The 15,983-nt window shown below is 41.9% G+C and overlaps 2 protein-coding genes across 5 annotated transcripts in view; one reads left to right on the forward strand and one right to left on the reverse strand.

Moving 5' to 3' along the window:
* Positions 1 to 15,983, reverse strand: part of MCM9 (minichromosome maintenance 9 homologous recombination repair factor) — an 85,328-nt gene that overhangs the window by 38,762 nt on the left and 30,583 nt on the right. The window contains exon 8 of one of the 4 annotated variants that reach the window (XR_011497900.1): positions 1,513 to 2,856. The exons of 2 other annotated variants lie outside the window; for them this stretch is intronic. Coding sequence is in view for 1 of the 2 variants with exons in the window: in XM_044757111.2 (XP_044613046.1) it covers positions 6,552 to 6,589 (38 nt within the window). In the remaining variant the exon portion in view is untranslated. Of the gene's footprint in view, positions 1 to 1,512; positions 2,857 to 6,402; positions 6,590 to 15,983 lie in introns of those variants that run through there. One more of the 4 variants, XM_044757111.2, reaches the window with a different exon arrangement.
* On the forward strand, positions 1,606 to 15,829 carry ASF1A (anti-silencing function 1A histone chaperone). Its single transcript, XM_044757112.2, has 4 exons — positions 1,606 to 2,009; positions 8,038 to 8,153; positions 12,583 to 12,759; positions 14,066 to 15,829. The coding sequence occupies exons 1-4, from the start codon at positions 1,901 to 1,903 to the stop codon at positions 14,276 to 14,278; spliced, it is 615 nt and encodes a 204-aa protein (XP_044613047.1). The 5' UTR covers positions 1,606 to 1,900; the 3' UTR covers positions 14,279 to 15,829.

Consider the following 15,983-nt stretch of genomic DNA (forward strand, 5'->3'; position numbering starts at 1 on the left):
AATTTACACTTCCTCTTAGCTAGTGTTAGGACCAGCACTAATAAGAGTGAACAGAGAACACAGTTTACCGGTGATAGTAATCTGTGTCTATCACCACAATATGACTCCTGTACTCTAATGCATGCAAACAACAGGGCTTGAGGAAACCTTTCCTGGTAGGTTCTACTGACTGTTTAATCCACTGACAATAAAATGGAACCTCCACTCCAAGTAGTTTTCCTAAATGCGGGGAGGCCTGGTATTAGCTGTCCCATATTAACTTTCAAAAGACCATCAGATGAAAAAGTTACATCAAAAGCAACCTACTTAAGTACGAACAATGCCCAAAGAATGCCAACTCAAAATTCTGGGCACCATACTCAGAGAAAACTCTTCCAGCACAGATGATGCTTAACAAGTAATTATTTCTCTGAAATTAGTTAGCCAAGTTGTGGTTCCTTTCACAACACTGAAGGAAAAAATGATGGTTTACGAATACCAGGTAATAAAACAAACCTTTATACCACCCTTACTTAGTAAACAGAAACAGCTCAACCACCTCACACATGTGTTAACAAGCTCTCCCTCTCCCCACAATGCTAGTCAAGCAGCATACGTGAATCGATATTGAATGTTGGTGAATCAAGGAATGGCTCCTCCGAACTTGCTGTGGTGCCCTAAATTTGTACTTACTAACGGTTTAGGTCATGAATTTTTTGAAAATCACGTGTTGATTAGCCCTTGTTTGCTCTACTCTCCTTTTCCTTTCTCTATTGTATCTGTCGCCTTTTGGTCTCCTGACACTTTCATTTTCTTTTTTTCCGTTTCTGCTATGCCTACCAAACGGCAGAAGCCTGGGGTGTAACTGATCAGATCTCTAATAATCTTTTCCTTATTCTAGGACTTTCCAGATGGGAATGGGAGGAAGAAGACCCAGGTGCAGCCAAATATTACCTATTCGGATTTTCCAAGCAAAGTGGGTGTGGAAAAGCGTCTCCTCACCCTTCATTTTCTATGTTTAACTAACGGCGTTGTCGTGCCCAAACGCAGACATTGGCCAAGAACTAGATTTCCAAAATGGCTTTGCTCCTTTCGAGCTGGCATCGGTCTATAAAACGCAATTTATTTCCACTGCAACCAACCCTTCTCTCTACACCAAAATATTACCCAATGCATAGACAGCTGGACCCAACCTAGTGTAGACAACTGAATCACATCTGCTAAATTCAGTAGAGAGGCGCCATAGCCGTTGGACCGATGTAAAAAGAGCGCTAAAAAAAAAAAAAAAAAAACCACACGAAGCAAACGAGAGGCGGCTGTCGCCCGAGATCACGCCCTCCCGCCGCCGGGCCCGCCGCGAGCACGCCTCCAGCAGCGGCCACGCCCCCTCCGCCCCCCGCCCAGCCCCGCCGCGGCCACGCCTGACGTGAGGCGCGGGAGCCGCCGGCCCAGGGGCGGGGCCTGTGCCGCCCCTCCCCCCGCCGGCGGCGGCGGCGGCCTCCGCGCGGGCCTCCCAGCCCGTATTCCACTCACTTTGTTCTCCGCCTTTGTCCTAATCCACACCAGCAGGTGGAGCCGCAGTTAAAGTTTCCGAGTCCATTCCGGGAGCAGGAGCCCATCTTGCTCGCCGCCGAGGCCCTCGCTGGAGGAGGAGGGTCAGAGCTCGGGTGCAGCCAATCGCGGGCAACGCTGCTAGTTATCAGAGCAGAATGGGCTGTAGTTTAGTGAAATAGGAAAGCTGCAAAACACTGTGGAGTGTTCCCGTGTAAATAAAAAGAGGAAAAAAAAGTTTCTCAAGTCGCCGCTGCACGACGTCGGGCCGGCGCCGGGGCGGGGGTCTGCGCTCTCCCGAGCGGCCGCGCGCTGGACTTTATTGTGCCGCAACAAGCCCCGTCCCCATTGTTTGTGTTTTTTTCAAAATATGGCAAAGGTTCAGGTGAACAATGTAGTGGTGCTGGATAACCCTTCTCCGTTCTACAACCCGTTCCAGTTCGAGATCACCTTCGAGTGCATCGAGGACCTGTCTGAAGGTGAGTCGGAGCCAGCCCGCCGCCCGCTGTCAGTTGCGGGCTGCAGACGTTAAAGTTTCCCGGGCCCGGCCTCGCGGGCGGGCGGGCGGGCGGCCGGGACTCAGCGCCGGGCGGCGGGCTCGGCTCGGCGGAGGGAAACTTGAAGTTGATGGACGCCGGCCGCGAGGCGCGCGCGGGTCGGCCGCAGCCGGGGCGCCACCGCAGCTCAACTTGCGAGGAACTTGTGCGAGCGGAGGTAGCCATGTTGTCAGCTTTGTCTGGCGGGCGGGCGGGTCGCGGGACCCGCACTCGCGCCCGCGGCGCCTGCAGGGGATCGCGCCCGGCTGGCCCCGCGCCGCGAACGGCCTCGGCGGCCCCGGCGCGGAGACCGGGAAGGGAGAGGCTCGCGTGTGGTCGCGCCGGCGAGGTAGCAGCGGAGCCATCTTACCCGGAGGAGAGAACTGGGCCACCGACCCGGCGTCACGCCGCCTCCTCTCGGCGGGTGACGAGCGCGGCGCTCCGCCTGCCCACCTTCCTGCCCCCGAGCGCCAGGCAAATCCATTTTTAGAGCTGACGCCGAGCGCAGTCCTCTCCCGGTGGCCGAGCCCGGCCGCGCCGGGGAGGGGAGCGAGCTGTCCTCGCGCTGATTTCTGGCTCCCTCGACCAACCAGCGGGGGAGGCGGGCGCAGGCTCGGCCCCTCGGCGCCGCGGGCCGGGCGCCGACGCTGCCGGGGGCCGCGGGGGCTCGCGGGCCGGTGCTGCTCGGCCGGCGCCCGGGATGCTCGGGGCGCCCGCGGATGCTGGCGCGCAGGCTCGCCCCGACCTGCGTGGACTCCTTTTCCGTAATGACTGAAATCTTCTCTCTTCTCTCTCAGGAAGAAAAATATTGCTAAGCTAGAAAGTTACATTTAACCCAAGAGCAGAAATAAGTAAAATACTTAAGTATAATCACTGACTTCTAAGTAGTCTGAAAGAAGACTTTCTTCAAGAACGTGTTGAAATCTAATTAAAATAACTCCACATCCAAACACCCTGAACATAAAACACAAAAGTGGGCTAGGAAACAAAAGGTAAAGTCCTCATGGCAATGCAAAAATTTTTACTATTTTTTCTAACTTCATTTTAAGGTCTTCACAAAGATAAATTTTTTAATACGTGCAGTAATAAATATTTAGAAAGCTCAAACTTGCCAAGGTCTTATCTTTGCTTCTCTTAGATTTTATTAAAATACTCCAGTGCTTCATTTTTAAAATTTGAGGGGAAAAACGATTAACTTCATCAATGGTAATTTTACAATTAAATATGAAACATACTTCTTTGGACTTACAAGTATATTTAACAAAGTGCATTTCAAATTATTCTAATGGCATGTAAAGCATTTTCACTTTAAAAATTAGTTTTTAATCTCTATAAAATGTATTTTATGTAGGGTAGCTTCTTAAGTTATAAAAGCTATACATGCTCATTGTAATAAAGTTTTTAGAAGTTGTACAGACATATATAAAGTAACAGTTCTCTGTACTCAGTGCCTTCACCCATCTCACTCCTGTATGTAACCATAATTAATACTTTGTGCTCTTCTCAGTTTTAATACATATGTAAAGCATATATGCACATATATGTGGGGCACATTTTGAAAGAGGATTCACTTATTAAACTAATTTCTAAATAGGCCATTGATAATAAAATTGAACGGGATTTTTCTTAGCACTCTGAAACCATTTCATTACTTTCCCATAGTACTACTATAAGAATTTCAGCTACCAGGCCCATTTTTCATACCGAACAGTCAGTAACTTTTCCTTTTGATTGCCAATTGCATATAAAAATGGGTGACTGCAACAGAAACCACTGAATGAAACCAGTCCATTCTAACTTATACTATAGTGTTTTAGGTACTGGAAGTTCTTCAAATGACAGATGTTTCTCAAGTGATGCCTTCCATTTTAGGGGGTAGTTCTGAACAAGGATGACATGATTCAGGATGTTGTTACAGGGCGTCAACATTGGATGGTTGAAACCCGCCATTCATGGAAGCAGAACTGTGTTCCATTTTTAACGGGGACCTATTCAGAACTCAGCTGAATCACATGAGAGTTTTTACAGTACTAATGTCAAGAATATAGCTAGTTCTGCTTGTACACCTCACTTTCCAGGGCATTTATACTGGTCATTTATTTAGTATTTTTGGAAGAGTTTAAGCTGAGTCATACCGAAGCTGCAAAGGAATCTTCCAAAAAGGTGCTGTGCTTGTGTACTCCACCTAGAGGCTGTGTGGATTAAGGAAGTTGAGTTTACTTAGCAAAGGCTTCTTATAGGTTCCATACTTTTATACTGCAGTTCATTTAAAAAATCTGTTCTTGAGATGAAACTACAGAACATTCTGAAGAGAAATTCTCACTCGATAATTTTGTCTCAAGTCCCAAACCAGAGGTGGGCCACTATTTTTCATACTTGTCAAAAGCCCCCCAATATTTCACTTTCCTTTAAAAGTGGTGTAGATTTGCTTCAGAAAAAGCCTTGAGGAGTATTTGCTCTTCAGGTAATTTAGTTTTTTCTAATATAAGGCTTATATCAGTGGCTTGTTGTCCTATCCACTGATTTAAGGAGAGGCTTTCCTGTCGTCTGGGAGATAGGAGACCCTGGATGTGCTGGATGTGATGGTCACCAACCCTGTACAAGCTCTGACTGACCTTCCTGCTACCTTTGTTATACCTTCTGTTAATTGCTGCTTCTCTGCTGAAAGGAGCCGGTTTTTGTTTTTTAAATTGATCAGTATCAATAATTATCGCTCCTGTCAGTTGAATACTTACAATGTACCAGAATGGAGTGTGCTGCTTCATACTTTCAAACTTCAGGCTTGTTCTAATCCTCAAAGATTACATACTTTCCACCAGACCACAGGTCTTCCCAAGTCGTATAATTAGTTTACAATTCCCTTGGTGACTTCCCTCACTCCCACCACAAATGGAGATACTTGCAGGCTGGGATTACCATGATTAAATGAAACAATTAGTTAACTTTTTAAATAAATGAAGAAACTCCTTCAACTGATAAACTGTGTAAAGCACCTGACCCTACCCCTTCCTCCTTCAAATACATGGGGGCAGGAGAATGAAAGCTGGGTTTGAAAAAAAAAAAGTTAAGAAAACAACTGATGCTAATTTATAAATAAGGACTGAGGATTTTTAACTTGGTAGCTAAAGCAAGCATGCCATTAGCATAAAAATTAAGGTACAGGTGCCCCCTGAGTTACAACTTGTGCATCATCTCGCCATGGCTTCTGCACTCTCACCAGCATCCCCCCTGCAATGAAGCTCCTTTATTCCACTGTTCATTTGAGCACTGGAAAGGGAAGAATTAACCCTCCTAGTTATGGTTTTGCAAAGCGCCTAGGCTTAGGAATTGCAGAGGCGTAGCCTGCATTCTGACTCAGATTTATCAGCTGTGTCAATTTGGGTTGATTAGGCTCTCAGAGCCTCAACTTCCTTATTTGCGTAATAGGTATAATTAAATCCATCTGATAAAGCTGTTGAGGTTTAAACAGCAAGTGTGAAGTGGCAAGACCAATGCCCAGCACATAGCAGGTATTTCATAAAAGTAGGTTTACAAATCCTCACTGTTCCTATGCCAGACCACAAATGCCAACTTAACTTACACCGATTAGGAGGCCAAAAGCACTATACATAGCGGTACAAATACATATAAAATGACCAAGATATTACGCAAACCTCCATGTGCCGATTCCCAGTCTTGTCCTCACTTGGCTAGTTCAGTAGTTTCCATTCTCCTTTCTTAAAACAGTTTCTCCACTTGGCTTTTGGGTTACCTCCCTCACTGGCCACTAGTTGTATAACCTAGTTTTATTGATTCTTCCTCATCTTCCTAACCTCTTCACTTTGGAGAGCCCCAAGGCTCATTCCCTAGGACTCTCCCCTATTTTTAAAGCTTTACGTATTGACAGTTTCCAAGTTTTTACCAGACCTATTCGTTATCTCAAGATTTCTAGTAGATATCTCAAATTTAACATGTCCCAAACTAACTCCTGATTGTTTCTATCCCCCAACCCCTGCAAAAAAAATGACTCTTGCTGCGTCTGTCTTCAGGATTTATCTGCTTCTCACCCCCATGGCTCCACATGGTCCAAGCCACCAGAATTTTTTGCCTCAATTGTTGAAATATCCTGTTTCTTCCTCCCTCTTAGTCTATACTGAACACAGCAGCCAAAATGATCCTTCTAAAGTGAAAGTCAGATCATGTCACTCCTCCACTTGAACCAGCCAATGGCTTCCCATGCCACTCAGTGTAAAAGCCAAAAGTCTTTATGAGAGCCTTCAGAGCCTTGCATAATCTGGCCGTGCCCCCCCCAGCGCCCCCAATCTCACAGTTGGTTATTTTCCCCTTTGCTTAGTCTGCACCAGCCCTGGCTTCTTTGGTTTTTCTTGAGCGTGCCAAGCATGGTCCTACCTCCGGGCCTTTGAATTTGCTGTTCCTTCTGACTAGGTATTCAAACTGCTTGTTTCCTCTCAGTCTTCATCAACAAACAGATGATATTGTGAGATGTCAGATCGAGGACCCTACATCTGGAAATGTGCTGGAAGCTGGAAATATAAGTGGTCTAGGTCTAGGACAGAGCCATGACATACATAATGGATCCTCAGAAAATGACTACGGACTTAAAAAGAGAAAGTATAGGGGCTGGCCCGGTGGCGCAGCAGTTAAGTGTGCACGTTCCGCCCTGGCGGCCCGGGGTTCGCCGGTTCGGATCCCAGGTGCAGACATGGCACTGCTTGGCACGCCATGCTGTGGTAGGCCTCCCACACATAAAGTAGAGGAAGATGGACACGGATGTTAGCTCAGGGCCAGTCTTCTGCAGCAAAAAGAGGAGGACTGGCAGTGGATGTTAGCTCAGGACTAATTTTCCTCAAAAAAAAAAAAAAAGCATAAACCTTAAGGATCTCTTAGTTCAATAAACTGCAGCTTAGAATGCAGTATGAATAAGTAGTGTCTGTACTATTTCTGTTACCTTTTTATAGAACAGAAATATCTACACAGTTACACAAAAATAGGCAACACATGGTGGCACTAGCTACCCAGAAGTGCGGGTGTTGTCTTGGGAGTGAATCCAAGAGGCAGACCGCACAATGCTCAACAGCCCAAGGGGACCCGGAGGTCTCAGAGATGATCTGTATTTGTAGAGTTGTCTTCCTGCCCTACTAAAAAGGATGCTCCTTCACAAGAGCAGTCGTTTTACTCATCTCTGGTTCTTTTCAAAGAGCACAATGTAAAAGGTGCTCAATAAAATCTGAATTTCACAGAATGCCCAAATTACACAGTGTGTCTTGTGTTGCACTTGAGAGTGTCTTGTTCCTCCTTGTGCCTGTTCCCACTGTTTAAACTCTATTGTGTCAAGTGGTATACGGATCCTTGGTTTCCTCTTCCTGATTTAAAGATTGTACAACATGAAGTGGTACCATGAGGAAAAAACCCAACTGTGGTCCTTTAACAGTGGATGAGCTGAAGCCCCTCTGAGCCATGAGGGAAGTTTGCTAAAAATGATTTTTCCATGTTGGAGCTCTTTGATGATCTGGATCTGTGTAACATAGCATGGGGCAGCCCTTCCAAAGTGTGTGTTTAGTAGGTTGTTAAGACATGACATATGAAAAAAGGGGGGAGGGATTGTACAGCCAAATAAATTTGGGAAATACTGGATTAACGTTACTGGTGTTCTTTACTGAAGGATGTCTCAGAACACTTACTTTGCCAGTGTGCTTTCTGAATCCTTAAGACAAGGCATTTCCCAAGTTTTTGGTTTCTTTGTGAGGAGACCTGCCCAGGGACCAGTTTTTGACAGAAGAGCACTTTGAGAAACTTTGGTATGAAATCTAAAAATTTTTAAGGAGCAGTTTAGTGCCTTTTTGGATTTTCTGCTAGGAGAAGCCAATTTTAGCAGCCAGTAAATGGTTAAGTGGACATTAAAAGGGTCTTTGATGTCATCTCGTAATGAAATTACTGAATATGAAATAATGTTTTGGTTTCTAACCCCTAGACTTGGAATGGAAAATTATCTATGTGGGCTCTGCAGAAAGTGAAGAATACGATCAAGTTTTAGACTCTGTTTTAGTGGGCCCTGTTCCTGCGGGAAGGCATATGTTTGTATTTCAGGTAAGATTATTCTTGGTAAATATGTATGCCAAATGTGTTTCTAAATAGACTATCTATCATGGTCTGAATCCCCTTCCTTTTGGGTTAAGTCACTCCTGTTCTGCTGCATTCGCTTTTTATCTGCTTCTATTATGTTTGAGGAAGTCTTCCTGTCATAAAGGAGCACCACCTCTTGATTTGTGTGCTGAGAGATGTTAATGTGATGTTTACTACAGGGTTTGCACGGTGTGCAGTAAACCTTATACTGGGTCATGGCATACATGGTGGTTAATTTGGGGATCTTCCTGTGAATAGTCCCTTAGTATCAGACTTTCGGGGTGGCTGTGCAGCAGCGCAAAACATGGATTCAAAATGCATACTACTAACTGATATAGTTAGTAATATGCACCTTCAGTTTATCGTTTCAGCCGCTAGAAGTGATGATGGTATAACAAACAACAGCAGCATAATCAGTAATTAAACCTAGGTTAAAGTTTATATGTATAGATAGAGATTTACTGCATGATCTCGGGTGATTGGAATTGAAGTCCAGTGGTTTACTAAAGTATCTAAACCATACATTTTATAGAAGACTACTGTTACAAATCCTCTACTGTATTATTTGTGAGGGGGAATTCTAATATAAATTATGTGCTTGGATACTACAGACAGCATTTGGGTCTGTGCCAAGGCTTCAGACATCGTCTTCTGTATTCAAAAGTGTTAACTTCTTTTAATCCATATTACATTTTGTATAAAACTAGTGTCACTTCCCAATTATCCATGCTTATTAGAAGGAAATATAATAGTCCAAAGAGTAACTAGCCGTTGGTTTTTAAAAACCTATTATTAATTTCATTACAAGTCTTTCTAGACAGATTCCTATCAGTTAAGTAGAATTCACTGGAAGGACTCCCTCCAGAAAGAAAATAAACTCTTCCTATCCCTGCTCTCCCTTTTTCTTATATCACCCATGGGACCAATTTAAATGAATCCTGTTGGTCAGATAATCCCATCAGATACGGGCCAAGAACCCCTCACATGTGCTATCTCTAGAGCTGCTACTGTCCCTCCCCTCTCCTAAATAGAGAATTCAGAGTCTTGGTCTCCTAGCCTTAGTGCTTTTTACTAAAGAGTAACAAATAATTTACTCTGTCTAAACAAATGGTTAAGGAGAGCTCAAATACATTAATTAGTAAAGTGCTATTAACCTGAGTTGTGCGCGTGCATAACCTTGGTGAGAAAGGTGGATACCAGAGACTGCACAGGTAGACCTGGTTCAAATTCTCCACTGCTTACTAGGCACACGTGACATTGGACAAGCTCCTTAACCTCCCTCAGTCACTCAGTCATCTGTAAAATGTGGATAATGTCCTACCTCCTAAGAATGTTTGAGGAATAGAGCAGTTAAGTACAATTCACTGACAAACAGTGCCCTATTTCTATAATTAGAACTTAATTAGAACTTAATTTTTATTCTCTTAGCTTCTTGAAATTCTTTCATAAAGAAGCAGTTTTTGCGTTGTCCTACAAGCCTGGAGAACTTCACTGATGATAATTCATGATGTAGTAAGAAACTTGGTTTGACATGTAGTAGTGATGTACCTTTTTATGCTACTATAAAAACTTTAACCTAAATCTCATTTTTGAAACAAATCTTAAAAGTTTTGTATGTGTTTGTGTTATTAAGAACACTCCTTATGTTGTAGAAAAAAATTTTATTCAAGAGTATTTCCCTCTAGTGATTTTCCAGTGGTTTTACCTTGGTATCAGTGCACGTTGCCAAAGAGCGCAGAGGAAGCACAGGGTGATTTAGATCATATGGTCAGCCTGTGCAGTTCACAAAGTCCACCGCTATCAGCAGAGAGGGACTAAAATACAGTTCTGTCTTGTGCTTTAAACAAACTGCTGTAGTATTCTCCTGGCCTGCCATGATTTTGCCTCCGAATAAACATGGCTTTCTCATGAGTATGTCAAAGGCTAGCAGGAAGATGTCCAGACATCTGCCTGGTATTGCTGGTTGGAGTCAGATCTCTGCCTATCACTTCTTCATCCTGAATGATCTGAGAGGCCTGCAGGTTTTTCTGCTTGAATTTGCTCAAGCCAAATCCTTTGGCAAACAAATTTTAAAACACAAACATGCCTAGAATCAATTTGCTGAGGGGATGGGAAGCAATATGGGGGAAAAGTTCCCACAGCAGTACTGATTACCTCTTTCCCTTCTCCACCCACTTCTGGGTACATCAGAATCTCTTTGGGTGCCCTGGAAGTAACCTAACCCCCCTGGGGAGGGGTGCACAGGATCTCTAAGACAGCAGCATATTCTCAGGGCAGGCCCTGTGTCCCCATTCTGGTATCTCTCCAGAGAGATTGTAAACCACTCCAGGACAGGAACTAAGTTATGAATGAATTTCAAAATACTAAGTATATACTGTGTGCCCAGAGCTGTGCCAGACTGAAATTAGAAACTGGATGGGACTCCTGCCCTGGATGAGGCTTAGAACTGCAGGGAAGACTGAAGGATAAACATTTACTTAGATTGTTGGACATACATCAGCAGAGGATTGGTGTCAAGTAATATGAATGCATAAAAAAGTGCTATTAATTCTCCTTTCTGAATTAGAAAGGGCGTCTAAGGAGGATACATTTGATGCAAACCTCAAAAGATGGATTTTTGAGCATGTTAGGGAAGGACCTTTCGGGAGAAGGGAACAGTATGTGTAAGGCAGAGGTAGGAAAGATTATCACTGCATTGTAAAGAACCTGTGTAGGGGCCGGCCCCGTGGCCGAGTGGTTAAGTTCACATGCTCTGCTTTGGCGGCCCAGGGTTTTGCCAGTTTGGATCCTGGGTGCGGACATGGCACCACTCATCAAGCCATGCTGAGGTGGCATCCCACATGCCACAACTAAAATATACAACTGTGTACCAGGGGGCTTTGGGGAGAAAAAGGAAAAAATAAAATCTTAAAAGAACCTGTGTAATTGTAGAACAAGAGTAAGAGGTGTGGAATTAAAGGGAGTGAATGGAGATGTTTGGTTAGAAACAAATTGTGAAGGGCCTTGTAAATAAGTTAAAGAACTGAGATTTTTATCCCTTAGAAATGGACTAATCATCTGAAGTTTTAAACCTGGGGAAGGGGAAGGGATGGATCTGTACTTAGATAGCTTATGCTGACAGCAGTGCAAGTAATAGGCTAGAGCTGGGGGAGACCAGTTAGAAAGTTTTAGCAATATTCCAGATAAGAGATGAAGAGACAAATTCAGCCTTCAGAGATGAGAAATGCTGAGACTGACTAGATGCGGGAGGTAGGGAAGCTGAGGGGGACTGAGGTTTTTAGCCTAGGTGACTAGGTAGATATTTTATGCCGTTTCATGTCATCTACATGTGGTAGGTCTACAGTATTCATTAGTCTTTGATGATAATGGCCTCATTGAGAATGCCAGCCAGGGGTATTCCCAAGCTAAGGCACTGGCTGAAGTGTTCCTCCAGGCTCGGGGATGTTCCTTAGTGTCTGGGAAGGAGTAAGCTGATCTGCTAAGACTTCATGCACTTACAACTCAGAAAGGCTGCCTCAGGTCACACTCAGATGCCTCACCATCACCGCCCATCCCCTCAGTCTATGCCTCCTTCCAACCCTCCTCCTCACCGTCCTGAACCCGGCCATGGACAGGTCCCTACCCTTCACTCATGCTCTTAGCCACCTCTAGGTCACTTAATTCACCTTCTGCATTTCTCAAGGTTCAGCTTAACAGTAGCTTGATTCAAAACAGTGTCATTGATTACATCTGCCTAACACAATCTTTACCTTCATTGACTTTCCATAGTATGTATGGTGTAAACAGCTAATGCTATATTTTAGTGCCCAGCAAAGTCGTTATTCACAATAGGGGGATTACTATTTTTTTGAAAACATATAGCTATTTCCATTCCACTTTTCGTTTTCTATTTACTCTTGGAGTATCTGTGAGGGGTGGGTGAGTAGGTGTGAGAAAGGCCATCCTGGGCAGAAGAGGGGAACTGGGATAGTAAACATTTGCTGCCACTAGGCTGCATGGAACAACTGAATATTTACTAATTTAGGTCTGAAAATTGTGACTGGAAAAAGAACCAATAAGACTATTGATCTCTTTGCTTTATTTTATAAAAGGTTTTGTAAGTGAATAGTGCATACCCATGAACAACCTCATGCTGTGGGCAGATCTGTTTTCCTCTAGAAGCAGGGATGCTTTCAAGTGCCCAGGGCACTGAGGTATACTGTGGAGAAACACAGGAACTGTATTTTCTGCCTGTAAGTCAATCTCAAAAATAAGCATTTGCCTTCCTTGTATGATTTCCAAATTTTTGTTGCTCTGCCCTTAACTGATGATGTTCAATGTAGTCAAAACTCCAGTTGCACTTGCAGTTAACAGCCTTTTGTGATGTGTTTCTTTTCTTTCTAAATTATTCTAGGCTGATGCACCTAATCCAGGACTCATTCCAGATGCAGATGCCGTAGGTGTAACAGTTGTGCTAATTACATGCACCTATCGAGGTCAAGAATTTATTAGAGTTGGCTATTATGTAAATAATGAATATACCGAGACAGAATTAAGGGAAAATCCGCCAGTAAAACCAGACTTTTCTAAGGTAATCTTCTGACTGTTCCTTTTTCATTACTTTTACTATACAATTTTTTGAGCAATTGCCATTTCATGGTATACCATCAAAATGGCTTTCAGACAAAATAAATTTGAGGTCCTTGTGCCAACTGGGCAAACGAATCACTGTTCCATCACTATGGATGACTTCAAACCTCACCTCCAGGTGAGTCCTTAGTAATTAATGTTGGTCAGGCACCTTCAGAATCTGGTGATTTAGAAAACTGAAAGGGCCTCTGGTAAGAAACAGGACTTGCTTTATGGCTGTCTGTATGGCACTTCCCAGACATCATGATTCTCTTCATTTCAACCGTTAGGACTTCAAATTCATGTTTGTTGTAATGATTATTCAATAATATTTTTGTCTGTAGCTCTTCCCAAAATCGTAGGAGGAAGCTTTATGTTTTGCATATGTACACTGTTATCTCAGAACACCTATATGCCTTGCTTTACCTGCTATTCTTAGAGGTTAAACTAAAGGTCTGAAATATTTCTGGTGATGGAAGACAGCTTAGCTTCTGAATGAGAAGCTGAAATCCATCAGTATTCTGAAAAATACTTAGTAGTTCATGATTTTCCGTTGAGAACTGTAACAGTTTAGTTACTAGTGATTTTTGTGAGATTGAACACAGTGATCTATCTGCCAGACCATCCATGCAAGAAAAATTACATGGGAGTAGAATGGAATGTTCTCCTTTGTGATAATAAGACTGGAATGTTTCTTATCCTGGTGTGGGACTTTCTCTTGATCCAATTTATCAGTTACCTGTATGGTACCTTATATAGTAAAAAGAGAAGAAACTAGAATACTCTCTTAAGAATGAGTCATAAAAAAAGGTAGGAAACCACTAATAATAAGAGGTTATACTGGGGGAAATTTTTCATTTTGCTTGAAAATATTACTGAAGAGATACCACATCAATCTAAAGAGCATATTGGTTTGTCAGATAAAGCATCCTCTGAAGCCTTTGCCTTCAAAAAAGAAGATTCTCTCCCTTGTAGGAAACAGAAATATAGAGGAGTTAGATATTTTGTTGGTTACTAAAAGATCTGGTTGAATTGCCTCAGATTCTTCATATCTTGTTTCCATTAGGCTAAAATAATTTCTTTGCTGCAGCCCTAGTCCTTGTTTATTAGTTATGTTCAAGATACTTTATTTGACTTATACCTTTGTATATGAACTTAGCCCTTTAGGAGTACTAATATAAAGAATCCTTCTGTGAAGCTCCTATTTCTATATGGTGATCTAACTTTCTTAGTGATTACCATTTATATATTTTTCCTTCTTCCTTTAGCTTCAAAGGAACATTTTGGCATCTAATCCCAGAGTCACAAGATTCCACATTAATTGGGAAGATAACACAGAAAAACTGGAAGATGCAGAGAGCAGTAATCCAAATCTACAATCACTTCTTTCAACAGATGCATTACCTTCAGCATCGAAGGGATGGTCCACATCAGAAAACTCACTAAATGTCATGTTAGAATCCCACATGGACTGCATGTGACCACCTGCCATCCCTTTAGTAAAAATTAAGCTATAAAAACACACAGAACTATTTCCCTGAAATTCCGTAAGTACATAGTCAAGACACAATGTGAAGAATTTGTTTAAAAAACATCCTGTAGAAAGTTTATAAGAAAACCAGTATTTGAGCAAATTGTGGAATATAAATACAACTATTTTTAAGTAATTTTTTTCTCTAATGTGTTATTTTATTTGTTCAAAACTAATCTGATTAAAACATATATATTATTTTCTTCTCCTCTATATGTAATTAAAGCACTTATAAAGAAAAATACGAATCATTAGGCCAGGTTGTAAAGATGTCTTAGCCTCTTGGACAGTAATCTTTGGACCACTATTTAACGGGCCTTTGAAAGAATAACGTTCACTTCAACTAACATGTTTCTTCCTGTTACAGCATATATTTTGGTCTAATTTAAGGGACAAATTTCCATTCTTTTTTGGCATGTCCTTAGAGAAGGGATTTGAAGTCGAGTGTATGCTACCAAGAACTTTGGGATCTGATTTTCCAGGCCACCTTGAAGCCTCTTATGGCTGCTGTTACAGTTCATGTAATGTTAGCATTCAGTGTGGTTTCTAAGATAATAACAAATGTGGTTAACTGTTTATAAGGTCCTCTGGCTATGGTTTTTGTTTTTATAACAGTTCAGGACCTCGGAACACTCCCTGAATCATACATCATTATTACCCACTGAATTCAACAGGTCAAAAGCAGATTTGAACTCCTTAAGTTTAAGAATAGGGGATTATAATGACTTAGATCTGTTCATTAGATTTATAAAAACACTTATGAACTTTTTAAAATTCTTTCGACAGATCATCTGTTGTTGGCAGCATTTAAATAAAAACAGTGGATTTGGAAAGGTATATTTAGTTTATCATAGTAGATAAGTTACTATTTTGGAAATATATGTATTTTCACACATATAGTACTTTTCTCCATATCCCCTGACACTCATGCAGAATAATATTAAGCATATTTGTGGTTGACATATTCTAGATAGCCTTTCCAGATAAGTTTTTTAAAAGCAATCTTGGAAAGGAATGCATTAAATAAATGGGCCAAAAGGTTCTTTTTCTTTGATGAGAGCTAGGTCCTTCCTCAAAAAGTTACTTATGCTCCATTAAATTAAGTGTAGAATATTCTCATTACTCTTGCTGCTAAGCAAGACATCAGCCATATGATGCAGAGTTATGCAGTGCCTTCATATCTAAAACTTTTATACTGCACTTTTTAAAGCTTTTATTTTGAGGAAGGGAAAAGGGCATTTGTCTGAATGTGGATTCTAAGTTGTATATATTTCCTGTCATTCTAGAAAAGTGAATTTGTGAAGCAAAATTTTGCTAAATGTTAAACTCTTAAATTTAATATACCAAGATTATTAAAATACTGTCCACTAACTAGTCCATAGACTTTAAAAGTAAAATACATCCGACTGTTAAAACTATATGAAGAACATTTCATTTTTGTCAAATTGCAATTAAAAGAAAATGTTAAAATATGAAAATAAAAGTAAAACTTTCCAACAAAGAGCTCAGTGATTAATATAATAGGAACAAGGTATGTGCTTATTAGAAATAAAGCATATATAAGCCAAATTACCAAATAAAGCAATTCACTGCTGAGTTTTTATTCGGATTAATTATGATTGGTTTGTATTGACATCAAAGGGTTAGGTTTTTAC

The sequence above is a fragment of the Equus asinus genome, chromosome 24 (assembly GCF_041296235.1).
Source record: "Equus asinus isolate D_3611 breed Donkey chromosome 24, EquAss-T2T_v2, whole genome shotgun sequence".
NCBI classification, from domain to species: Eukaryota; Metazoa; Chordata; class Mammalia; order Perissodactyla; family Equidae; genus Equus; species Equus asinus.